The 25654-nt window shown below is 55.8% G+C and overlaps 2 protein-coding genes across 4 annotated transcripts; both read right to left on the bottom strand.

Annotated features, from left to right (window-relative positions):
* Window positions 1–1608: 1608 nt before the first annotated feature.
* KCNK17 (potassium two pore domain channel subfamily K member 17) lies at window positions 1609–15686 on the bottom strand. The gene is made up of 5 exons (XM_032862293.1): window positions 15414–15686; window positions 12360–12474; window positions 7550–7710; window positions 7015–7189; window positions 1609–2420 (listed from the first exon to the last, which is right to left on the bottom strand). The coding sequence occupies exons 1-5, from the start codon at window positions 15684–15686 to the stop codon at window positions 2110–2112; spliced, it is 1035 nt and encodes a 344-aa protein (XP_032718184.1). The 3' UTR covers window positions 1609–2109.
* A 672-nt stretch (window positions 15687–16358) lies between these two features.
* On the bottom strand, window positions 16359–23953 carry KCNK16 (potassium two pore domain channel subfamily K member 16). Of its 3 annotated transcripts, XM_032862543.1 has the most exons (6): window positions 23741–23953; window positions 20561–20675; window positions 19119–19285; window positions 18074–18239; window positions 17621–17761; window positions 16359–16462 (listed from the first exon to the last, which is right to left on the bottom strand). In XM_032862543.1, exons 1-6 carry the CDS (start codon window positions 23951–23953, stop codon window positions 16359–16361), a joined length of 906 nt encoding a protein of 301 aa, XP_032718434.1. The 3 variants fall into 3 exon arrangements, with proteins under 3 accessions (XP_032718434.1, XP_032718436.1, XP_032718435.1); XM_032862545.1 differs by lacking the exon at window positions 17621–17761; XM_032862544.1 differs by lacking the exon at window positions 16359–16462 and having other exon boundaries at window positions 17516–17761.
* Between the last annotated feature and the right edge of the window lie 1701 nt (window positions 23954–25654).

Here is a 25654-nt window from a genome sequence, read left to right as displayed (position 1 = left end):
GGACTTGGTTGCTTGGCCGCAGGCGCAGGACAGCTTTCTCTGGCTGCCGCACGCCTCCCTCCCCTCCCTCTCGTCTGCGAGTGCAAGACCTCGCTGCCCGTTCTAGTCTATGGTTTCTGTGCTGAGGTCTGACTCCGTTCTGGCGCCTTTCCCAGATCCAGGCCTCTCCCAGGGGCTCCCAACATGGCTTCTTGTGGCTTCTCCTCCCTCTTCACACCGCTCCATCTTCATCAATGTGACCACCCCACTATTCCTCTCGCTTTCTAGATTTGTACCTCAGGTTCCAGCGACTCCTCTCATTGGCTGTGGAGTGGACATCCACAGGCAACTGGCCAATCAGAAGCCTTCCTCTGCAGGCAACTGGCCAATCAGAAGCCTTCCTCTGCCTCACCATGCGTACCACGGGCTTGTTCTTCCCCGCCAAGCGCAGGCCTTGGGAGCATGGGTGTGGGTGTCCGTGGGGTAAAGGGCTTAATCCGCGTGAGAGGGACTCTGTCTAAGAGACCAGGCCTGGGAGGGAGGGGCTCAAGGCGAAGCAGAATTGGCACCGTGGAAACTAACCCAGCACTGGCCTATTTCTCCCAATTTTGAGTTATGGGTCTTCTCTCCCGAGTGTGTTAAGTACAAGGATGCCAGTTCCAAATCGCCAGCAATCTCTTCCTCACCTCCATTTTCCTCTGCCCAGCCTGTGGGCCTTAGGAAGAGGGCATGGACCCTGTTGTTTATTCGCTGGTGTTTGCTTCTGGGTCTGGCCTTGGTCCACTTAGGGCCAGGCCAGATGGCGTAAGCTGGATGGTGTAACAACCCCTCCTTCTTTCTTGGCCAAAAGGCTGCCCCTGACCCACTTTCAGGAGGACTCTGAGGCCGAGGTGTTTGTCCACAGGGAGAGGCCCACATGGAGCCCCCAGGGTTCCTGTGCTACCACATGTAGCCCAGTGGAAGCGAGCCAAAGTCACAGGTATCCACAAGGGCAAGAACCCAGGTTCCCACGGTGACCCTCAGGTGTGGCTAGTACTGCCAGGGGCTCCTGGCTGGGCTCCGGGACCTCAGTGTGATAGTGTGCCACCTTAGTAGCAATCCTACATGAACAGACAGAAATGCTCAGGGTGAGACTATCTACATACTGAATTACATCCACAAAGCCTACCTGGCTTCACAAACTGTGATTGGAGTCTCAAATGCAGTGGGGCAGGGTGAGGCAGGAGGAGCCCACTGGCCTGCCCCTGGCTCCCCCCGCCCCAACCCCCCCCCCCCCCCCCCTTCCTGGTGTGAGAAAGTCCTAGGGCAAGGATTCAGCAGCCAAACTGGGACCAGCTGCCTGCTGGTTATTTCAGCCCTGACAATGATCAGCTAATCTTCAGTGAGTTTACCTAGAAGTTCTCTGGAGGTGGAGGAGGACTTGAACTTCTGCCTTCAGTCCATCCCTTCCACCACGGAGTCCTGGGTGGAAACAAACTCATCTGGGAAACAAACATCTCGCTGTGTATGTTCCCGGCTCAGATGCCTACCTTTATCTCTGGGTGTGTATGTCAATTAGAATTAGCTGCGGCTATTAGTGACAGAAAAGTCCAAACAATACAATAGTCAGTAAGACTGACATTTATTTCTCTCTCATATAAATGATGTCTGGAGGTATTCAGTCTAGATTTGTTATGGTAGCTCTGCAACCATCCATAGAAAGAACCCAGGCTCTTTCTATCTTACTGTGGTAGCTCTTTCTATCTTACTTATGGTAGCTCTGCAATCCACATTAGAAAGAACCCAGGTTCTTTCTACCTTACTGTATCACCAATCTCAGACACATCCTCAACCTCATGGTGCAATGTGGTTGCCAGAGCTCCAGCCATGGTATCAGCATTGCAGCCAACTAGAAAAAGGAAGTAGTGAAGAGGTGCATTCCCCCCTGCTGCGAAAAGTCACATTCATTAAGTCACACAGGATACTTCTCTGTGGATTCAGTTGGGCAGAATTTAATCATATAGCTGCAAATAGCCTCAAAGGGAGATTAAAAAAAAGAAAACTTAGTCTTTAGTCTGGGTGGTCATGTGCTAAGCTTAAAACCAGGGGTCTTGGTGCTGAGGAAGAAGATGAACACATACTGGAGTAGAACTAGCTGTCCTTTCCACAGCATGAGACCTGAGTAGAGGGTTCTGGATGCTGTGTGATTCCCATAGGCTCCTCCAGATGGCAACTTGGCTGTGGTAAACGGGATTCTGCCTCCCCATCCAGGCTCTGCCTCCAGCTTGGGGGCTGGAAGTTCTCTTTGGAGCTGTGGTGGTAACAGGAATAAGATCTCCCTGGCGTCTCCAGCAGGGAAAGGGTGAGTTTGATGATCAAGGCCAGCCATGCCATCCCAAAGAGGATCCATAGGGACACTGTATTCTTGTACCACAGTGGGTACCTCCGGGAGGGGTCCATCCCTGTGGGGAGAGGCAAGGTCAGAGGATGGAGGCCTTGGAAGGTCATATCAAACAGAAACAGACACACATGGCTTGATGCATATGAGCAGAATATGGAAAGTTCAAGGTTCAAGTTCGAGATTGCTGGCCTTGTGGCCACCTCTGTAGGCCTCTAAGAAGCCTCCCTGGGTTGACACCTTGGGTTTGGAAGCTCAGTTTCCTCTTTGGCTTTCTGATAGACTCTGTGGTCTATCCCAGTGGTTCTCAAAGTGGATTCACTGGACCAGAAGCATCAGCATCACCTGAGAGTTTGCTAGAAATGCAAATGGTCAAGCCCCACTAGACCTACCAAATTCAAACTCTGGGGGCAGGCCCGGCAATCTGTGTTTTAATAAGTCTTCCAAGAGATTCGAATGCCCTCTCTGTTGTTTGCCTGTCTCTGTGTTTGGTTTCCTCATATCTAAACAGAGGCAACTTGCCAGGAGCCTTAGGAAGAACAGATAGAACCAGTGGAGTTTGTATCCTGCCTCAGTTCTTCCTAGCTGTATGACCTTCATCTGTCTGAATGTTCCTCACCTGGGAAATGGGGAAGATGATTATTCCGCAAGCCACTGGCTTTTGGGATGAAATCATAAACTCTTCTCCCAATGGCCTTATCTACTCCTCTGACCTTGATTTGCACACCTCTTCCTGCTGAGTGCTGCGCTTGTCACTCTGGAACTTCCCCTCTTTCTCCATCTACTAATCAGTCCTGCCCCAGGGCCTTTGCATATGCTGCCCTCCCTGCTCACAGTGCTCTTCATTTCTGATTCCTCTTGGCCTAGTTGACTCCCCCTCATCTTGCAGATAGCTCTCAGCTAGCCCTCACTCCCAGAGGTGAGGCTGAGCCCTTCTTTGTTACACTTTCTCCCAGCCCCTGTGCTCTGCTGAGTAAACTGCTTATTCTCTCTGGGCCTTGGCTTCCTCATATTTAAAATAGAGACAACAAGAGGTCCACCTTCCAGGACTGGGTCCAAATATCTAAGGTTTTCAGCAATGTGCCTGGCATATAACAGGTGACCTGTAGTTGGGTGATTGTTTTACTCACCATTAGACCCTGACACAGGTGCCCCCAACACAGTCAGGACTGGATCAGTAATGGTGGAGGGAAGGGACAGATGGAGGTCATTGGGAGGCTTAGCCTGCTCCATAACTTAATTTTTCCCTCTTAGCCAGGGGTCTATCTTGCTTATCAGATCGGTTTTGTTCAAAGGGCAAGATCTGTCTTATTTCTTCAATATCTTTTTCTGTCTTGATGTCCCATTCCACCTACCCCTCTGTCCACCCCCATCCTGTCTGGCTGCCCCCAAGACAGCCTTTCGTTCCTGTCATTCAAGCCTGGGTCCCTTTCCTGGGCCCCAGCTCAGGAATGAGCCCGCAGCCCTGGACCCCACCTCACCGCCTGGCAGGAGCCAGGATTGGATTAAGCTGATTGGGTTATGGGGCCAAGATTCCGCTGACGGTCCCAAATGAGATCAGCAGTGAGCCAGCTCTCCGCCCCTGCCACCTACCAGTTCGGCTTGCTCCTGGCAACCAAGGGGAGGGGGTGTCCTTCTCCCCTTTTATTTCATTGTTTTAGCCGAAATCATAAGTGGCGGGAGATCTGGCAGCTGGCAAGGCGCTCCAATGAATTGCAAATGCAATTGGGGGATGTGGGGGTATGAGGCCAGGGAGGAGCAGGCAGCTGGGACTGGGGTGCTGCTTGGGCCACAGCCTTCAGGGGAAAAAGGGGTGGCTGTGAAGACAGTACCCCCATGGTTGCTGACACAGGGACAATGGGCACCCCAAGTCTAGATCATGGACGTCAGCATTCCTATCCAAGGAAAGGGTTTGACCTTGTCCATGGAGGACAGAGAAGACTGAGAGACATAGGGCAGAGGTGGGAATGGGGTGTGTCCCCACTCAGCTGTGGAAGATTCTGCAACACAGGTGTGCTGACTTGGGAGTCTGTCCTCTTGGCTTGCCTGCTCTAGGACCTTTCCCCTCCCTGGGCCTCAGTTTCTCCTTGCAGATGAGGCACTCAACGCTTCTCCATGTGGTCAGTTGCCACAAGGCACTGTCATGCTGCAGAGGGAATCAGAGCAAGTGGCAAATCTCTGGAGATGTGGTGGAGGGGACAGCTCTGCCTGGTGCCCCTCAGTGGAAGTGGTCTGCCCCGGGGGCTTGAAGAGTTCCTCTTGTGGATCGGAACCAGACCTCCTCAGTCAGGATGTCGGGTAGAAGGGCGCTCTGGGAAATCTTTGCCCCGTACTCCAGCCTCCCTGGCCCTGCCGCTCCCCAGAGGGTGGCTCATAGGAAGCAGTGACCTGATCAGCCCTCCTTGCTCTAGCAGAGAGGGCTTGTGGATGTCACTGGCCCTCCCTTGATGCTGCTAGAGGCCCATTTCCAGGGTGTCCGTGTCTAGAGAGAGCTGCCCCTCTTCCTGCCCACCCTGCCTCAGGGGACTGTGGCACCTGAGGATGTCCTCACAGAGATGCCCCTTCAGCCCCATAGAGGCTTCTCTAGGCAAGATTCCAGGGGAGACTGCTTTCAGCTATCCCCACCCTGGACCAAACTTTGGGGGACCTGCTGATCAGTAGGCATGAAAAGATTGCAGCAAAGAGTCCTGATCCCACTTTCCCTCCCCTCTCCTTGCACTGGATACCCTCAGAGCAGCAGGCCTCCAGGATTTAGGATTACCACTGGGGCAAATCCCAAGTTTCATGCTCTGAGCTCTGGTGGTGCGGGAGGCAGGACCTGTCACATCTCACAGGCCCGGGTTGAGGCTGTTCCAGCTGAGCCCCTGGTGGCCCCGGTGCAGGGTAGAAGAGGGAGGGCTCAGAGAAGAGAGAGAGGCAGGGCTTAGCCACACCGGGGGCGCTCACAGGCCAAGGCATGGAGTTTGGACTCTATCCTAAGACTGGAAAAACACTGAAGGTTTTTAGAGGAGCTGGCTAGGTGACATAATAGCACCTGTCAATTTTAAAGGCCTCAAGGGCCAAGGCGGGGGGACAAAGATATAGGCTGCACAAATCAATGGGTGCCATTCCCTTGTGCTCTGTGTGAATGGCAACCCCTTAGGGTTGGCATTGCCCAACCTGCGTAACCAGCCATATATAACAGCCCTGCCTGGACTAAGGAGATGGCAGTGGGAACAGAGAAGAGAGGACAGATCCAAGAATTGCTCTCTGAGCTGTTCGGGTGTAGATGTGGTCCTTGGAGTCAGTGGGCTCAGCTCTCCTCAGACACATCTCTTCACTTTGAGGATAGGAATGGGACTGTACCCAGATGGAGGAAATCTTCTCAAAGATTTCCTTCCAGAGCAACAGGCTTCCTCCCAGGATGGAAGATATCAGGAAGGGACAGCATGTGGCTGGCCCCTGACGCAGGACCCTTCTACCTAAGGAAGGAGAGGTTCAGGGAAGGGGGGCCTGCACACAGGTGAGGAGGCCATCACCTAGCCAGGTCCCCCATTTTATACATAGGAACACTAAGGCCCAGAGAGGGGGTGTGTGAGGTGGTCTGGAAAGAGTATGAGCTTGAGAGTCCACGGATCAGAATTTGAGCTAGCTGTGCAGTCTCAGGCAAATGGCTTGGCCTCTCTGAGCTTCTGCTTCCTTCTCAGGAAAATATGCGTAACAACTGTCACTCTAGGTCCCTTGATGAGCTAGCTGCTTGTTACTTTTGTAAGACCTCATCTCAATATTCTAGGCTGGGTTTGGTCTCTTAAGATGGGAAGGAGAACAGGGCCTCCTCCCTAACTGAGGGCCAGGGATCTGAGGGAGGACCCTCAGGGTGGTACCAGTGGTCACTGCTCCTGTGGTGAACCTTGCGGAGGCGGAGCAGGATGGGGGCAGCAGAGGGGGCAGATGAGGCTGCGTGGAGGGCCCAGCCCGCCCTGCCGCCCCACAGAATGTCCCTCCACCGCCACCTGCTGGGCACCTGCCTCAGCTTTATTATGCAAGGCCGTGGCCTCTGGGCCACTCACCTTGCGCATTGCTTGAACCTCACCTTGGGCCTTCTGGACCACACAGCCCTTCTTTGCTGGGCATTCAGAGTTTGTCTGCTAATTGTATTCAAGTGGAGGCCGGTGGGGGTGGGAGGGTGGTGCTGGCATTTCCCAAGTCTTCTAGACTCTTCCTGCCTAGTCTCTGCAGCCTGTGGTGTGGAACATATGGCCCCTCTCCCTGGGAGAGTGGGAATCTTGGCATTTCATGGGGCAGGGTGAAGTGGGGAGGACAGACCCTGGAACTAGGAAGGATCAGGGCGGGAGGTCAGGGACTCCCTTAACTTGGCGGGCGCTCATAACAATAGCTGAGCCTCTGACGTTTCCAGTGCTGTCAAGAAGGCCGGGAGTGTGACTTACAGCCAGCCCCAAGCCCTGGGGTCAAACTCCAGGTGTCCTTTTTAGCTGGACCTTGACTCATCGCACAACAGAGCAGGGCGAACTTGCCAAGGACCCAGTCCTCTGGACTTTGAGCCGGTGAGCCCCCACGGGGCCTGGCGCACAGCCAGGGCTAGCCGGTGGAGCTTGGGAGGGGACGCTGGGCAGCTGAGTGTCCAGGCCGCCCTCCCACTGCCTGCGGGGCTCTCTCACCAATCACGTAGTCGCCGAAGCCAACGGTGCTGAGGGTGATGAAGGCGAAGTAGAAGCTCTCCACGTAGCTCCAGCCCTCCACATGGCAGAAGAGCAGGGGGGGCAGCAGCAGGAACAGCGGGAGGCCCGAGAGGAGGGCGCCGGCGCCCACCAGCCACGGAGCTTTGGTTGGGTCCTGTGGGTGCACAGAGAGCCCCGGCCCCCGTGTGGCCTCTAGCCAGTGCTGGGGGAACAGACAGCCTGGGGTGGGGGTGGGGGATGGTCCTGAGCTGGAAGCAGGATGAACGGCCCCTGCCAGGAGGAAGGCGCTGCCCTTGGGGGCCCTCCACCTACCCTATGTTCTCCAGGTTCCTGGGCAAGATCATGGCTGGCTCATACCCTTCTGGGCAGTGGCCTCCAATCCCACCACATCCCCCTTCCCCCCAGGAACCCTGTTTCCCATAAGTAACCCCATCTCCCCTGGGCCCCCGATTCCCAGAACCTAGCTCATCCTGGAAGTAACCCACCCTTCCCCTTACTCCCACAGCCCCTTCACCTGCCAGGCGCCCCCCAGCCTGCGGGCACAGCGCTGTACTCCCCGCTGCATGAGATGCCCCAGTCGGTTGAGCACCACGAGGTTGAGTGGGATCCCCAGGAGAGCAAAGAAGATGCAGAAAAGGCGGGCGGCCATCGTTCGGGGGCTCAGGTTGCCATAGCCTGAGTGAGGCAAGACGGAGGCACCTCAGGGGCCCCTTCCATCCCCAGGGGCCCTCACTCCCACCCCCTCCAGACTTAGCAGCTCGTATTTACTGGCCACGACTGTGCCTGCCTTCCCTCAGTGCCCCCTCACAACCAGCCTTCCAAGTGGAGATGATGTCCCATTTTTTATAGACTGGAAAACGGAAACTCCAGGAGGCTCAGCAGTGTGTGTGAAACTCCTTTCTCTCCCTTCATTTCCTGCTCTGTGGATGGACAGAAGGATGTGGACAGGGGCACAGAAGGTTGTGAAGCTTCCGGATGCTGCCCCTCAGGGACAGACACCATTCCAGCCTCAGCCCTGCTGCCTCCAGGCTCCTGCCTCTGGGCGCGGCCCCCAGGCTGGGTGTCCCTGGCTCATGTAGCACCCCCAGCAGGCAGTCTTGCTTGGGGCTCCCACCATCTTTCCCTCTGGCTCCTTCTTCATCCTTCAAAGACCTCCTTCCCTTCCCCCGATATATCTCTTGTACATCTGATTCTGTCTTGACACCTGATTTCCAGAGGGCCCTCACTAACACCTGGGCTTCCCTCCGAGCCCCTCAGGGGTGAGGGGTGGTGGATGGACCACCAGGTGCCCTGGGGAAGGTGGAGGTTGGCTATCTTCTTTGTCATGAAGATAAGGGATGGGAGGTGTTCCCCAAGGGAGTCCGTCAGTCTGGGCATTCCTTCCCCGTCATTCCTCTCCAGCTCTGTTCCCCCACTTCTTGGTCAGCACCACTGTCCTTTCTTGTTTGAAATGCGAGCCTCATTCTATAGTTTCCCAGGTTATGAGCTGTCATCATTTCTCGAGTCTGCTGAGGAAAGCCCAAAGTCTCATCCAGCCTATCTCCAAGCTCATCTTGTCCCCCACTTTCCCAGTTCTGGCCATTCTCCTGCCCTGCTGAACCCCCAGACTCCTTTGTGCCTCTGTGTTCTGAGCATGACTCTCTCTCTACCAAGAGCGTGCATCCCTCCTTGCCTGTCTGTAGATGGCGGCCCCCTTGAAGCGGCTCCCCCAGCACTCTGGCAGCTTGGAGGGTAACCCGCTGTATGAGAATGACTTGTTTCCAAGCCTGCCATCCTCAAAGTTCATAAGCCCCTCAAAAGCATGGGCTGAGTCATAATCAGCTTTATATTCTCAGCAACTGGCCCAGGATCTGACACCCCATAGGTGCTCACGGAATGTGTATTGAATCATTCAGAATGAATGAATGAATGAATGATACAGGAATGAATGAGTAAATAGATGAACAGCTGTCTTGCACCCTGCCCGGCCTCCCCCCACCCCCCGACTGGGTCAGCACTCTCACATGCCTCATGCTCACTTGCATTGGTGGTTTACCCCACCCTCACCTTACTGAGGGGTCTCAGACGTCATGGTCTCAAGAGTAGCCAAAGCATGCACTCGTCTAGGACACGGGCTTTGGAATCAGCGGTGCTTCCTGGGTTTGAAACCCAGCTCTAGCCCTTGAAGGCTGTGGGAACTTGGGCAAGCAGCTTGACCTTTCTGAGCTTCTGTGTCCTTGTCTGTAAGGTGGGGAGGTGGACATATGCCTCGCAGTGTGCTATGGGACAAAAGGAGGCAATGGAGGTGTGTCATATAAGAAGGAGTCCCCTTAAGCAGCTAGCATACAGATGGTGCTAAATGGATGTTAGCTTTGTGAATGAATGGATGGTGACCCAACTCCACTGGTCTGAGGACATCACCAGCCACCTCTAGAGCCTCAAGCATCCTCCATCTCTTGGCCTTTCTAGGATCCCTCACCTAAAGGAGGGAACTCTCTCTGGGCATCCAGGGAGAGGTAAGTGTCTCAGTAAACCTCCCTGCCTGACTCCTTCCTGACCCCCCTCCTCTAACTGTGGGTCCCCTCCAAGTACCCTCTGTCCCTGGGGGTCTTTCTAACCCATGGAATGATGGCACTTAGATTCCGAATCTGGGAGGACCCTCCCCACTCCCATGAAGCTCCCCCCTTTCTCAGACGGACATTAAGTGAATTTTCTCCTTCCTGTCATTCTCAGCCAGCCCTAGGTCAGCACAATCAACGGACACCACTGAAGCTGCACTTGCCTGTTCCATGCTTGGTGACCACCACTCCAGCTAAGCCTCATCTCACTTCAGCAGGCCTCCCACCTGTCACCTCTTTCCCATTGCTAGTCCAGCCCCAGGACATCCTGAAAAGGCCTTGTGTGGCTGCCCTGCACCTTGTCCAAAGTCAGCCTTCATTTCCAACACCTTCCAGTCACCTCGTCCTCCTTCCTGTTGTCCAAGCCCACCAGCCACACTCCTACCTCAGGGCCCTTGCATTTGCTTCCCCAGATATTCACATGGCTTTCTCCCTTATTTTGTTCGTGTCTCTGCTTCAAGTTTACTGTCCCAGCAAGGCCTTTGATAGCCACTCCATATACAATAGCCCCTATCACTATCAGACCCCCTTACCTGGCACTATTTTTCTTGAAGCACCTCTCACCCTCTGAATATTGTCTATGTATCTATTTGTTTCTTGGGTGTCCTCTTGCACTAGAATGTCCATCCCCCAAGGGCGGGAACTTGCCAGTTTCCTCTCATCATTGTTTCCCCAGAAATGTCGGGCTCCCACAGCTACTGCATGGCTGGATGAGTGAATGGATGAGAAAGCCAGGGATGCAGTTCATAGGCGATGGACAATGTGAGGGCTCAGGCCTGTCTGGCTGGTCTAGAAGCGTTCAAGGCCCTGTCAGACCCTATTTCATTTTGGGTCTTGGAAAGTACAGCCCTTACTGGGCGCTGGACTCAGGGCCTGAGGGACCCCAAGGAGGCAGTCCTCTGCTGTATCTCTCGGATTATTCCTTCCTTTTCCTGTGGAGGGTTCCATAGGTACCTGTTTCCTGTCTCTGCCCTCCTCCTCTTTCTCTGCATCCCCTCCGTGTGCTCGTGCGTGCGTGGTCAGAATCACAGGGTCATGAGCTTGCCTACTGTCCATCCCAGAATAGTCTTCTCTTTCTTCCTGTTGTTTAGAATTCCCACTCTATCTTGCAAACCTTTTAAACGTTTACAGTACTGAAAAAAGCAATATTGTCCTCCAGCTGGGTTTCAAATTCTACCTCTGCTGTTCACTGTTATGTGACCTTGGAGAAATTGAGCAAATTCTGCGTGCCTCAGTTTCCTCCTCTGTGACATGAAAATAATAAGCCCTGTCCTTGGAGGTGAGGTCATATGGACAAAATGAAATCTCAGTTGTAAAAAAGCCCCCACAACAAGTAGACTGTATGTACAGTGTGGGGTGGGCTCCCCTTTCTCCTGCCCTCCTTCCCTTTAGAGAGAGCTGGCTCAGGCTGAGTCAAGAGGAAGGGACAGGCTGCCAAACTCGGAATCAAAGTCCCAGGCCTCGGGCAAAGGATGTAGGAGGTGCAGGGTTTAGAGAATAAAGACCCCCATACAATTGGGAGGGCTTCCCACAGAGCCCCCAAATCCCCTGGGACTCAAGGAGTCCCCTCCAGCTCTGGGACTCAAGGAATGCAGGTGGAATGGGTACTTTTGGAATTCATTAACGTGTCAGTGTTTGTTGAGTGCCTATTGTATGCGGGGCCTTGTATTAGGCCCAGGGGGTGTAAAGAGGAATAAATGCCATCTTGGCTAGTCCTTCCAGAGTCACAGGGTCAGTGGAGTCTGAGAGGTCCCCTACCAAGCATGTTTGCCTCAAGGTGGAGAAGAGCCCTGAGACCTGCTTCCAAGTAGTACTTGCTGGTTTAAACTAGATGGAGAGTCGTCTGGGTTCTCCTGCCCGGCTCCAGTCTAGTCTGGGGAGGACAGAAGTTGGGACACTGGTTGCTGGGGAGAGGATCCTGGCTGGCCCAGAGCTGGTGGAGGTGGCCCTGGCCAGCAGTGGTGTTAGCCTGCCACCTGGTGGTATGTTCAGTGTCATGCAGGGCAAGGTGACCCCTCCCCCACCACCCCAACAGGACAGGGGGCATGGAACTCTTGGACTTGAGTAATTTCCTGGGTTTCAGAGCTGGAGGGACCTAGGCTGCTTTTCTCCTTCCCTAACATCCCCCAGGCACCTTCCCAGGACAAGTTCTACCTTTGCTCTCCTGAAGGCAGGGCTAGGGCAACGGGAGAGAGAGAGGGAGAAAGAGGGCTTGGAGATGGTTGGGGGTGCTGGTGAGGAGCTGGGGTGAGGCCCCCAGGAATGGCCACATTTTCCCAATGCCGAGAACAGGGTGTGGAAAGGCTCTTTATGGATTTCTACCCCTCCTTTCTTCCCAATTTTCCCTTGCTTCCTGCCTCCACCCCTGGGCTCAGTGTTGGGTGGGCTTGGCTTGGGACACTTATAAAGCCAAGAGGCAACTTTACTGCTGCACAGTGGTGACCCTCATCTTCCTGAGAGGTTGTGTGAGGCAGAACCCTCCAGGGCAGCGCCTCTCAAACTTGAGCGTTGTGCACAAGCCTCGTGGAGACCGTGGTGAAATGCAGAAAGAATCGGATTCCGCAGATCCAAGGGGACCCTGGGATTCTGCCCATAGGTAGTGGCCACACTGCAAGGGCCAGCTACACTTGGAGTCATGGGGCCCTAGGGAACCCTCGAAAAGGCACTGGTCCCCTGTCCCCCATCCTCTAAGGGGAGGCCAGCCTCCCCAGCCCCACCCACTCTTACCAATGGTGGTGACGGTGGACACGGAAAAGAAGAAGGAGCCCATGAACTCCCAGCGCCCCATGCTGGTGGTGTTGTCAAGGACAATGTCCCCATTTTGGTATGCTTGGATGATGCCCTGGGGGAGAGGCTACAGTGACCACTAGGCTCTGGGGGGCAACTGGGCCCCTGCCCCCAAACATATACACGTGTATGCATGAATACATGTGAGTGTGTGTGCACACCCACACCCACACCCACACTCACAAACAATCCTCACAACCACTCTTCGATCTCAGCCCTTCCAGGGCAAGGAGGCTGTTTCCCTCCACCCAGGGCCTCCCCAGGGGCAGGGGCCATGGGGACAGCTTCTTCCCTTCTTTGCCCTTGGAGCCCAGCTCAGCTCAGGGAGTCTCACCAGCTTGAAGAACGCCATTTGTTCCCCCCTCCCCTGCTTGCCCCATCCTTGCAACAAGCAGTGCCAGGCAGGACACCTGGTGTCTTAGGGGACCCGGAGATGTAAGAACCAGGCCCTCAGTCCTCAGGGGGACAGGGACAGACTTAACTAATACAGTGCGGATTCCCCTTAATGCTTTGGGCATTAAGGCAGTAGAGCTGCATGATCCTTGACAAGATACCCAACTTCTCTGGGCCTCAGTTTACTTATCTGTAAAATGGGAATGCTAATATCACCTCCTTCACAGAGTTGTGTGGGGGTTAAATGAGGTATTCAGTGTATGGTAAGTGCGAGGGGTTGCCATCATCGTCATGGTTACAAATCTAATAATAGGAATATAGGAATGCAGAGAGGAAAGGTGTTCATTCTGATGGGGGTAGGGGCAGAAGACTTCATGGAATGGGTGATGTTTTAGTTGGGCCTTCTTCAAGGGTCAAAAGGGACTGCTCCTGATGGAAGGACATTCAGGGAGATGGGACAGCAGGGGCAGAGCCTGCGAGGCAGGACTGTAGCTGGGATCTAGTACAGGGAGACGGAAAGGCCATTGGGAACTAGGACATGCTTGGCTATGCCATGCCAGGGATGGGGCAGCAGGCCTCTCCCAAGTTCACCCAGCAAAGAGGAAGCAAGATCTGGTTTGATCTGGCAGCTGGCAGCAGAGGTGTGAGCAGGCCAGAAGCGGAGAGACACTTGCAGGAGCAAGTCACCTGCACCTGGCCCCGAGTGGCCCAGGAGGAACAGAGAGGAGATACTCAAAAGCCTGGAACGCTGGCCCCATTTGGTGTGGGTAGTGAGGAAAGCCTTTAGGACCACTGTGAGAGTGTGTGGATGTGGGGCCAAAGACAGAGATTTGGAATAGATGGAGGCGCAGGGCTGGGAGGAGGCAGGCTGCTTGCTCTTGACGTTGGGGGAATCTGGGGAAGCTGCATGTATCTGTCGGTACTCAGGGGGAGGTCTGGGCTGGAGATGCCCGATCCTTATCTTGGGGATGATGGAAGTCACGGGATGCTTGAGGCAGGGGTGAAGTAGCAGAGGGGAGCAGAGAGGCTGAAGGGGAAGGTAAGGAGATGAAGGCCCTGCGGGAGCTTTGGGGAACCCCTCCCACAGATCTGCACTGAGCCCCATCTTGGTGGTTAACAGACCCAGCTCCTTGGCTATGGGGCCATATAGTTGTATTTAACCTCTTTGAGCCTCAGTTTCTTCATCTTGAAAATGGGATGATGAAATGGTACCTACTGGTTAGGTAGGTGAGGATGGAAGGAGTAAATAGGAATTAATAGCCTGAAACAATGCTTGGCACACAGCCAGTGCTCCACAGAAGCACTCCCTGCTATCATTGCCATCACTGTCAGCCTCCCTGGGCCCATGTGGCAGGTAAGGGAGGCCCACCACCTCTGCTAAGGGGGTGCTGCCCAGCATAGGGAACCAGGCAGTGCCGCTGTATTTGTGAAAGTGTAGAGGTTGGGGGATAGAGGTGCAACAACAGGTCCTTAGCAGAGACAGTCCTTCTGCTGCCCAATCAGCCCAGTGCAAGGCCTCAGGACTCTACCACTGCTCCAATGCCCGGTCACTTCCCACCCAGAAACGTTTCCCTGCGACCTTCTGGGAACTGGCTTTGGATTGGCAGCTCTGGGACTCAGACCCTGCCCTCCTGGATGGAGGTGGCGCTAAGACTGCGGGGAAAACGGGTGGGCTTTTGGGGCTAGGGATACTTTTGTGTACCCGGACCAAGGGAGGTCCCGGGACGTTAAAGCACCCAATTCTAGGCGGGTCCCAGTCGGGTGTGGCCTGCCCGGAATGGAAGGGGACCTCCATCCATCTGCGATGCCCCCCCTTTCTCAGGAACCCTCCTCTGCCTTCCCCCTCGCCCACGCCCCGCTGGGTCCCCCAGCCCCTCAGCAGTGCGTGGCCCGGACACGTCCAGTCCCTGAGTCCGAAGACCCGGAAAAGAGCGGGATCAGTCAAAGAGCGCCCGCGTGTCTGTCTCTGCTTATCTCAGAGCGGGTCTGCGCACTTCCGGCTCCCGCCCCCATCCCACTCACCCGCTGGGACAAGCGCGCCCTGAACCTTTCCCACCACGACTCCCACGCAGCGCATCCTCAGACAGTGCCCGTCGCCCCCTGCCCTCCTCGCCCCCAGTTCGCATGTTTGCACTCTGCGCAAGGGCTCAGGCCTGCCCTTCCATCCTTGGCCTGCGGTGCGACCCCTGCGGTGCGGGCCTGCTGGGATCCTCGCCCCGCCACCTCCCCCGCCCTTCGAGCACCCGGGCCAGCTGCGGACGCACCGGGCAGGCCCCGCCGGCCCCGGCCCCTGCCCCGAGTCGGCGCGCCCCCTGCGGTCCCCACGCTCAAATTCCGGTGTTGGGCCTGGCAACGCTCTCCGCGGGACAGGTCGTGCCCTCTCGGCCCCAGAGGGGGACTGACCGCGCGCCGCTCCCGCTTCCCGCCGCCGCAGCCGCCCGTTTCGCAGCGCTCCAGCCCTACCCTCCTGCCCCCGCCCGCCCCGGGCTGCCCGCCTCGACCCCGTCTGCCTCTCTGTGCCCTCAGTGCTCCCGGCTGGGCCCGGGCCGCAGCCAGGGCTTGTCCCCTCGCCCCCGCTCGCCCGCCCCGCTCGCCCCTGACCCGGATCAGCGAGTCCAGCGCCGGGCCATCCAGGCACGTGAAGTTCTGCAGCAGCGCCCACTTGTCGCGCTGGAACCTCGCGCTGGAATCGCGCGCCGCGGGGCTCTCCAGCACCCAGAACACGCCGGTGCCCAGCGCCAGGTAAGCCAGGTAGGCGAGCAGCAGGAGCACCGTGCCCGGTACCGCGCACTCCGGCGCCCTATCACCAGCCCCCGCCTGGGCGCGGGGTCTGCACAGATCCAGAGAGGCTGGGAGCCCTGGGCCTGGAGCCATGGGCCGGGACTGAGGTGGAAAGAAAGGGCTAGGGGCTTCTCGGTTGGTCCTCTGCTCAGTGGACGCCTGCCTGTGGCCAGTTTTCTCAGCAGAGAAGGCTTGCTCGGGAATGGGACAGCCCGGCCCCGCCCCGGCCAGGGATCCAATCCCAGGGACAAAATGAGGCCGGAGATGTGGGGCATCTGGCCCCGCCTTGAGTGTGCGTGGAGTGCTCCCCACCCAGGCCTAGCTCAGGGAGAAGGGGAGGGCTTGGGGTGACCACAGGCGCTGAGAATGAAGGGGCCCAGAGGCCCCAGCCTGTCCTACTGTAGGGAGCAGCAGGAGAGACTCCTGGAGACTGCACATTGGAGGAAGAGAAAGTAGAAGCCAAGTTTATTGCCTTAGGGCCCCAGCCCAAGTTCTTGGACCCTGGGACTATCACCAAGGACTTGCCGCCTGTGGAGTCTCCCTGGATCTCTTGTAACACTCTTCTTTCTGTTGTGTACCCAAAGGTGAGGGACCCCAGTTGATCCCCATTTGTCTATGAACTTGGGAGGCAAGAGGATCCCTCACCGGTGGGCTTGTCCGTTCCCTAATTCTGAAGAGGCCCCCTTACTCCCTTCCTGGAGGAAGGGTGCAGGGTATGTAAGGAGTCCCCTGGGAGTCGTCCGTTTCCCAGGCCTCTTCTCCATGTTAGGAAGTCCTGCCATATAACCTGGGTCTCTCTCTTGCTGCTGTAGATCCTTCCCTGTGTGTCCCACCTGGAGCCTTCTCTGTGTCACAGCCTTGCCTCAGTCCTGTCCAGAGCCCCTGGACACTTATGGACCTTCCTTAATGGCAGATGTAGGGGCAGAGGTTGGAGTCCTTGATGAAGTTGGGCTTTAGATGGACTGGTCTCAATCTCTCCTCTCCTTCTGGCCAGAGATGTCACAGTCTGTCAGGAGAAAGGTCAGGGCTTCAGAGTACATTCCCGAAGGAGGCCAGTCCTCCACAGAGCTCGTTTCCTGGGGATCTCTTGGGATCTGTTGGCTCCCTGTTTTCCCAGGCTGTGTTTGGAAAGGCTCTTACGACAGGCACTCAGAGGGGGTGATGAGGCCAAGGGATGCCCTGAGGAGTCAGGGGAGGCCACACTCTGGAAGGTAGGTGGGACATCCAAGAGCTCCTCCTTGTTGAAGGACGGCTGGCTCCAGACCTCGAGGCAAATGTTGCTGGCAGGTTGGAGAAGCAGCTGCTGGCTTCCCGAGGGCAGATACTGTGTTTGCAGAAGGTGCTCCAGAGTCCTTGCCCAGCCTCTCTCCTTGATGGTCCCTGCCAGCCATTCCTTTGGGCTCTTGTCATACCCCCCCTACCCCATTTGGGGCACTGGGTTGGGGCGTCTCTGCTTGTCTAGTCCTTCCAGTGGATGAAACGCACACAGAGAGCAAGATCTTTTACTGTTGTGCCCCCAGAGCTTGGCACTCTGCTGGACGCACAGGCAAATGCTCATTGTGCATGTATCACGTGAGGTGAAAATAAAGTCACCCTTTGTCTGCTGTACTGGATTAAGTCTCCTGGGTGGGGAGGGGGATGCAGGGAGGGCAAGATGGGGACTTGGCCAGAGTGACCCATATCTGGATTCGACTTTGCCAGGTCATGTTTGGGGGAGGAGCTTTGGGACAACAATGCACATCTCACTCCACACACATCTGTCCTTCATCCTGTCCTACATCTCCTTGCAGTGACTTGCTTGGGTAACCCATCTCCTTTGCTCTCTGGAGAGCTCCTGAGACCAGCTCTGGCTAGGAAGAGAGTGGGAAAGGACACAGAACAGGAAGTCCGGAAGGCATACAAGTGTTGGGGAAGTGGGAAGGGCTCCTGAGGCCCCTGGAGATGTCATGCAGAGATGGGGATCTTCTGAGGTCTGGGGAGCCCATCCATCTCAGGGGCTCCCCGGTCCTTGAGGCTGAGTCCCCTGCTGAGCAGCCAGAGCTGGGAGCACCTATGCAGAAGCAGAGGGCCTAGTGGGAGGATCAGTGCCAGCCATGCCAGGCCCAGGAGGATCCAGAGGGCGGCCAGGCTCCGGTACACGGAGATGTAATGCTTGCTGGGGTCTGTGCCTGGCAGGGAATGAGACATGATACATGCCAGGGATCCGAGGGCACAATCCCCATCGCCCCAGTTTCCATAGGGGTCCCCGCCGGTCTCTCCATAACAAGGATCTATAGTGGGGTTCCCCAGGGGAAAGGGCCATGTGTCCCAGGCCTCAGATGTCTAAGGCTGTTAGAATCCTCAGCAGCCTCACAAACCGATGGTCTCCCCCGGATACCCAGGGACGATCTGATGCTCAAGGGTTACCACCTGCAGACATGTCCCCATCCCCCGAATCCCCGTGGCCCCCACCCTGAGCTATGTGACTGCCTTGTTCTCACCGACAACATAGTCCCCGAAGCCAATGGTGCTGAGAGTGATGAAGGCGAAGTAGAAGCCTTCCCCAAAGCTCCAGCCCTCCACATGGCTGAAGACCATGGGCGGGAAGATGAGAATGACCAGCGTCCCCAGGGTCAGGAACAGAGCCAGGCCAAGGATCTGCAGCAGCTGGGAGAGAGAGAGTCTGCCTCTCAGTCTACTTGGAAAGCCCCAGGACTGTGTATGTGTGTATGTGTGTATGTGGGGGGGGGGGGAGTGGGCGGACACAAATCTGGGAGTGGAGCTAGGCCATAGTTATGTCCCTTCCTTGCCTGCAGACCTTTGGGGTAGGGGTTGTACTGTGTGTGTGCGCTCTTGCCCAGGCCGGGGAAATATTTGGTCAGAGGGATTCCATTAGTGGGTCAGACTGGAATCTGGAGACTCCTCTGGGCCTGGAGATCACACTTGGATAGGCCCACGGGGACTCTGATCTGAACTATCCCAGATTCCTCTGCACCTTGGCTCTCCTTCATGCGCCTGGCTTTGCAAGCTGTCCAAGCTGGTGGGCACTGGGGGTGTGCTGGGTGGCCTGGAGCTTATTTTCAACCACAAGGGGAGGTGCTGGAGCTCTGTGATGACCGCAAGGATGTGCCACCCAGATCCCCCTGCAAAGAAAACCTTGTTGACCAGCCTTCAGCCAGTGGCCTCCAGCTCTCAGCTCTTTGGAGGTGGCCCTTGGCTACAGAGGACTGTCTGGCTTAAGGGCACACCCTACCCAGGAAGGCCACCCTGTGCCTGATGGACACCAGGGAATAAACCTCTGGCCAATTCAGCCCCCTGTGGGGCCAACTCCGATGGCCACACATACAGTGCTGAACTCCGGGAGGGGCTGTCCAAGTCTTCATTCCAGCCCAATCACAATTCACCTTCTCCCTCTGCAGGGCCCTTTCTTCCACAGGCATCAACCCTTAAGACCTTGCCAGTGAAACTGCGTCTTGGTGTCAATCTCCGTTTTCACCCTGCAACTGATCCCATTGCGGCAGGGCTGGAAGTGGGAAGGGGCCCTACCTGGGAGCGCCTGGGCTGCTCCTCCCACCTCTCCAGGGTAGCCAGGTGGCCATGCAGGCCTGCGCCCAGGTGGTTGAAGAAGACCACGTTGAGTGGGATGCCCACCAGGGCGTAGAAGACGCAGAAGACCTGGCCTGCCTCCGTGCTGGGTGCCAGGTTACCATATCCTGCAGGGGGAGGAGGAGTGTGCAAATATGGAGGAGAGTTCAGAATGGCCTCCCCCACAGAATGGAGCAGAGGTGGTGTTCCACTACCTCTGGGGGTGGAGGGGAAGCTCCTCTGTTCCCAAGAACATTCTCTCTGCTGCCACCCACCCCCCGCCCCACTAGAATGATCTCTCTTCATAAGAATTCTGCTTGTGGGGGCGCCTGGGTGGCTCAGTGGGTTAAAGCCTCTGCCTTCAGCTCAGGTCATAATCCCAGGGTCCTGGGATCGATCCAGCCCTGTATCGGACTTTCTGCTCAGCAGGGAGTCTGCTTCCCTTCCTCTCTCTCTGCCTGCCTGTGATATCTGTCTGTCAAATAAATAAATAAAATCTTTAAAAAAAATCCTGCTTGTGTTTGAAAGGCACATCTCCAAGGACACTGTCTCTAGGGAAGCCCTCTTGACTGCCACTGTCTTCCTCCCTACTAGGAGTGTTCCTTATAGTGCTTTGTGTCATTCCTGTCTAATTATCTACTTTGCCTTGTACTATTGTTTTTTGCGTGCTTATCTCATTCCTCTTCATTGGATTAGAAGCTCCTTGAGGGCTGAGCCTGGATCTGATCCAAGTCTGTACCCTCCCTACCCACCCGCCACTCCTTCTGCTACAGTTGTCCCCTGAGGTCAAGGAAGGTGAGTGGAATCGAACTTAATTGAATGGATGGGGAGGCCAAGGATATGGGAGGTCTGGGGTTTCCTTGGGAGAAGTGGTGTCAGTTTTCTATGTGAGGGGGTATAGCAGGTGCTGTTGGGTGGCCTATCCCCTCGGAACACCTGGGGCATCCCCTGCAGCTGGGGGGTGGGGCGGTTTCTATATACACAGGTGGATCTGAATCCCGAGTCCCTGCATCTCTCTCTACCTGAGAGTATGCTGGGTGTATGGGCAAGTTCCAAATCCTGGAGAGCTGATCTGGGATCAGCTCTCATCCAGCGAGGGCAGGAGCTGGTAGGTAAATAGCCCTGCTTCCTCGCCCCTCACGGGCACCGTTCTGAGGATGAGCTCTGCCTGCCCTCTGAGAGGGTCCAGGTAGGAGCGAGACCAGTGGCCCTCCCTGGGACCCTGCTCTTCAACGCGAACTTTGCTGCACTTTCTCCTCTCCTGCCCGGCCTTCCCACCTCTCTGCTCGCGCTTCCTGGCATCATCTCTTAGACAAACCATATCCTGGTCTCAGCCTCTGCTCTGGGGAACCCAAACCAAGACAGGGGCTTTGGGGAAGCCCTTCCCCACCCCAGCCCTTTACCTATGGTGGTGACAACTGTGCCTGCGAAGAAGAAGCTGCTGCCAAAGTCCCAGTTGCTGGGGTTGGTGGAGTTGCCCTTGGGGTTAACACCCTTCACCCAGGCTTCCATGATGACCTGTTGGGGCGGGGGAGGGGAGGTTGGGATGGGGTCAGAGGTGGAGGCAGCAGAGGCATCAGCTGGTGGACAAGCAGGGTGCTTTCCTGTTATCTCATTTAATGATATTAGAGGCTCTTGCTTCCATTTTGTAGGAAAGGAAACCAGGGCTCCGCCTGAGTAGCTAAATAAACGACTTGTCCAGGGTCGTTGGATTCCAAATCCACGGCTTGTTCCATGGGCCAGGGCTGACTGCCACGTGAGCTGTAAACATGGGCTGGGGAAGGGGAGATGAGGCCTAAGGAGGCAGAGGGTGCTTATGGGGTGGGCCACGTGGGAGAGGCTGCCAATGGCCAAGAGGGTGAGGCGTAGGTGTGTTGTGAGGACAATGGGACGACTTCAGGTCAGATGCTTCCAGAAGGGATTACTGGGGAATGTGGGGTTTGGGGGACCACAGGAAAGCCATGGGTCTGCCTTCCCAACAGGGTGTATGGTGGAGCCCTAGAATCCTGTGTTCTCCAAACTTCCAGGTGAGCAGGCGGCTTTGCTCTTTGCTGCCCCCTAGTGACTCCCAGCCTGGGACTACGGGTAAGGGAAATTCCATCAGAGGCCTGGGCAAAGGTCGGGTGTGTAGCAGTGTTTCTGGGTGGTGTGTTGGATGCCTGTGACGTGCATGGGTTCTCCAAGTTGCATGTGTGTGCATGTGTGTTGAGTGTGTTTACACAAACTGAACGCTTGTGGGCTCAACCAAAGCCCCTGCGTCCCTAGGCCCAGGCCTCTTGGAGATGGTTAGGAGTCCCTCTCCAGTCTGCCCCCCAGTCCCATCCTGTCCCCGTGCATTGTCCCAGGCAGCAGCACCGCCTTGCCACTTGATAGAGCCCCCAAAGCAGGAGGAGGCAGTGGGGGAAGGGCAACTCCAGCCCCTAGTTCCCGTGAGAACCTTTTCCCCACTGGCTGCATGAGCGTGCTTCCTGCCAGGGTGGGGTGGCCCTGGTAGGCTGGGCCAATCTGGGAGTCATGACACAGGCTGTCTGCTTTTCTTCACTTTGGCAGAACTGGTCTCTTCGAATGTGGACTTTGGTCTCCCTCCCTTTCCCACACACCCCGAGAGGCCTGGAAGGAACATTCTGGAACACGCTGGCTCCCTGGAGACCCTCCCTCTTGGGAGCAGCACTTGCCCTGGGCCCAGCTGTCTCCCACAGCCAACCTGAAGATCTCCATCCTGCTAAGGAAGCGGCCTTGATTCGGTGAGGGTACTGAGGGTGGGGCCCCCAGTGCAACCTTCCATTTTTCTCTAAGAATCCACATGTAGTTGGGAAAGTCAGACATGAGTCCTGTGACACCGGGCAAGGCCTTTTCCCTATGGAGGAGTCTCTAATACAGCTTCTGGTGCTGCTAACAGCTTTTTCCTCTCGTGATTGTACCAGTAATATGTGTTCTGGAATTCTAGACCAGAGTTCTTCCTGTCAGCCGGGCATCCCTGGCAACTGACGCTCCCTCCCCAGGAGGCTGAGGACAGGGGTATCCTCGCTCCCCTGAGGAGGCCAGGGCAGGGTGTCATTAATCAGCAGCTGGGGCTCCCATCAAGCCTGTTGTCTCCCACCTCTGTTTACAGAGCTGGTTAGATCACAGCTTCCAATCCTTCTAGCACCCTCTAGCTCCTGGGTTTCGCCTCTAACCCTAGGCTGAGGGAGGAGGAGGTATCATGGACTCCGGGGCTTCTGCCTTATTCCCCAAGGTCTTGGGAGGCTCCAGAGCCCTTCTCAGCCCCACAGGGGTGCCATGACCCCAGGTCTATACTGCAGGAGAGCAAAGAATCCTCATTTCCTGGGAGCAAGATGTGGACAGGGGTCTCACATCTCCAGAAAGTTCTCTCTGAACACTCAGCCCACCCATCATCTTCTATGTCATCTCACCTCCATCTTGAGGGTATGGGCATGGTCTGGAGGACTGATGAAGGACAGGTTGCTGGGCTGCCCCCAGAGCTGCTGATTCCAAGGGTCTGGGGCTGGGTGCCATTGCTGGCATTCCCAAAGGACTCTCCCATGTGATGCAGTCATATCTGGTCCACACTTGAGGAACCGCTGCTCTAGGCCCTATTTTACAGGCCCCCAACCCCGCTCTTATGCTAATTTGTATGGTGAAGAGCATCTGGCCTGGGGTGAGTTTTGTCTCTATCACTCACCCTGCAGTCTTGCCAACACTCCACCCCTCTGTGCCTCAGTTTCCACCTGCCGACTGGAGACAGTGATGGTAATAGGTTATGAGGAAACACATACAAAACGCTCAGCTCCAGAAGATGCAGCTTGACTGCTCTGACCGCATCAGGATGCATGGATTCCCCACTGTTTTAGGCAAGCCCACTAAGTGTCATTTGTCTTTGTGATGACTCCGCGCTGGGCTTCATCCTTCCTGGTGGGTATTGTCATTCACGGGGCCCCCTGGTCTCCAAGGCGTTCACGACACTGTGGTTTTGCCTTGCTTCTTGATGAGAGGGTGCTGGGGCCCCAGAGTTTGTGCAGGGAAGCAGAAGGGGCCCAGGTCAGGCGGAGGGAACAGCTTTGCAACCAGAGACCTCCCCCTAAGGACACCTTGCTGGGGCTGTCTCCCTGGCCCTGGCTCCCCATCTATCTTTGTGTCTTCCGCCCCCACAGCCCTCACGTGTGGTCAGCCCTCATGGGTGTGAGCAGGGAGAGGACAGCAGGATTAGCAGCTGTGCAGTTGGAGAGGGGAAGGGCAGAGTGTGGGAGAAGGACATTTGCAATGCTGATAACACTGACACGCAGTTCACGTTTATGCCGTGAGTGTCAGCTTAAAAAGGTGCTTTTGATTTGCTGTAAATGTCTGCAGCTCACATGAGGTTATTCTCCTCACCTTGTAGAGGAGGACGTTTGGGGCCAGCGGGTGGAAGCGGCTGGCTCGATGCGGCATGGCAATCTGGTTCTGGACCCGGGGCCAGAACCCAGCCCAGGGCTCAGGTGGCATGCGCTGCGTCCGAACAGGGCACCGGCCCCTGGGGGGCAGCTCTGGACCTGCCGTGAGAACCGCACTCCGCCCGCCATCCCACACCAGCCTCTCCCCTTCACCTGTACAAACTGCTCCAGGGCCCGCTGGTCCAGGCAGGTGTAGTTCTCCAGGAAGCGCAGCTTCTCAAACTGGAACTGGTCTCTGGACTGAGCCTCCGCCTGCTTCTCCAGCAGCTGGAAGACAGTGGCACCGAGCAGCAGGTAGCAGACATAGGCCAGCAGCAGGGGCAGCACCCGGCCTCCCCAGCAGCTGCAGAGCCCAGCTCGGGGCATGATGTGGCCAGGACGCTGCCGGGGCCTGGGGGGCTGCCTGTGGGAGGAGAGGTGGAACGTGCGCAGGGACCCGAGCCCAGCCTCCTGCCTGCTTCGCTCTTCTCGTCCTCCTCAGCACAGGTGTCTGGAGGCCAGGGAGTCTGTTTGAACAGTGCGGCTCAGCTTGGCTGCGCTAAGTGCCTCCAGTGCAAACAGGCCTGCCACCCCCAACCAGCCTTTTTTTTTTTTTTTCCACCATGGCGAGCACAAGTCAGTGGCATGGACCCCTCAAAGAGACCTATAGGGTCCTCCTGAGGTCATCTTGCCTTGTCCTTGGCCTCTAGGTTGATGGGTACTTCTGGACCAAATCAAATGCTTCCCCCTGTTCTGCCCTGGTCTGAAGGGGCGCCCTCCGCAGCCCCCAGTCTTTCATCCATAATGCTTCAGGCCCCAAGCTGGGAAGAAATCAGGATGTTGGTGGGGGGAGGGCACCTGGATTGATCAGTCATTTGAGCATCTGACTCTTGGTTTCAGCTCAGGTCATGCTCTCAGGGTCCTGGGATCAAGCCCCGCATCGGGCTCCCTCTTCAGCGTGGAATCTGCTTGAGATTCTATTTCTCCCTCCTCCTTTACCTCTCCCACTCATGCTGTCTCTCTTTCTCAAATAACTAACTAACTAACTAACTAAATAAATGAATAAAACCTTACGAAAAAAATAAATCGGGATGGGTGTGACTCTGCCTTGTGCTCAGTTGCCCTGGCTACAGAATGGGGCTGGGAGGATTGACCTGCCTATTGGGGAAACCCGAGGGTAAGTAAACTCGGTGACAAATCAGGGCAAAGCAAATAGACATATAACAGCCTCGATCAGGAGCGGTATTGGGGTTGATGTTCCTAAGCAGTTGGACACACTTGCTTCCTAGCTTTTGCTGATGGTTTTCCGTGCCTGAAGTTCTTCAGCAGGTTGCCTTCAGAGCATACCACAACAAGATATATGCATGAACAAAAAAGAAGCTCGAAGTATATCCTGACCTGAGATGTTCACAGGGTTCTCTCAGGGGAGTGGAATTGAGGGTGTTTTCCTCTTCTTTGCTTGTGTGTGTATTTGCAATAGCTTTATTGAGATATAATTCACATACCGTATCATTCACACATTTATTATTATTATTATTTTTATTTATTTCTTTGACACAGAGAGAGACAGATCACAAGTAGGCAGAGAGGCAGGCAGAGAGAGAGGGAGAAGCAGGCTCCCCGCTGAGCAGAGAGCCCGATGTGGGGCTCGATCCCAGGACCCCGAGATCATGACCTGAGCTGAAGGCAGAGGCTTAAACCACTGAGCCACCCAGGCGCCCCCACATTTATTATTTTTTAAAAAGATTTTATTATTTATTTGAGAGAGAGAGAGAGAGAGTATGAGGAGGGGGAAGGGCAGATGAAGAGGGAGAAGCAGTCTCTCCACTGAGCAAGGAGCCGGATGTGAGACTTGATTCCAGTACCCTGGGATCATGACCCGAGCCAAAGCCAGACACTTAACAGTTTTAAAGTATACAGTTGAATGGCTTTTAGTATGTTCAGAATCATGCTATGTCCCCAATCCCCTATCCACTCTTAGCTATCCTCCCCATCTACCCAGCTTGCCCCCTCAGCCTCACGCAGCCATCCATCTGCTTTCTATCTAGGTTTCTCTATTGTGGACATTTCATAGACGTGCTATGATAC

Source organism: Lontra canadensis, unplaced genomic scaffold (genome assembly GCF_010015895.1).
Source record: "Lontra canadensis isolate GAN:19392208 unplaced genomic scaffold, GSC_riverotter_1.0 scaffold23, whole genome shotgun sequence".
Taxonomy (NCBI): Eukaryota; Metazoa; Chordata; class Mammalia; order Carnivora; family Mustelidae; genus Lontra; species Lontra canadensis.
This window is presented reverse-complemented; position numbering and strand designations above follow the sequence as displayed.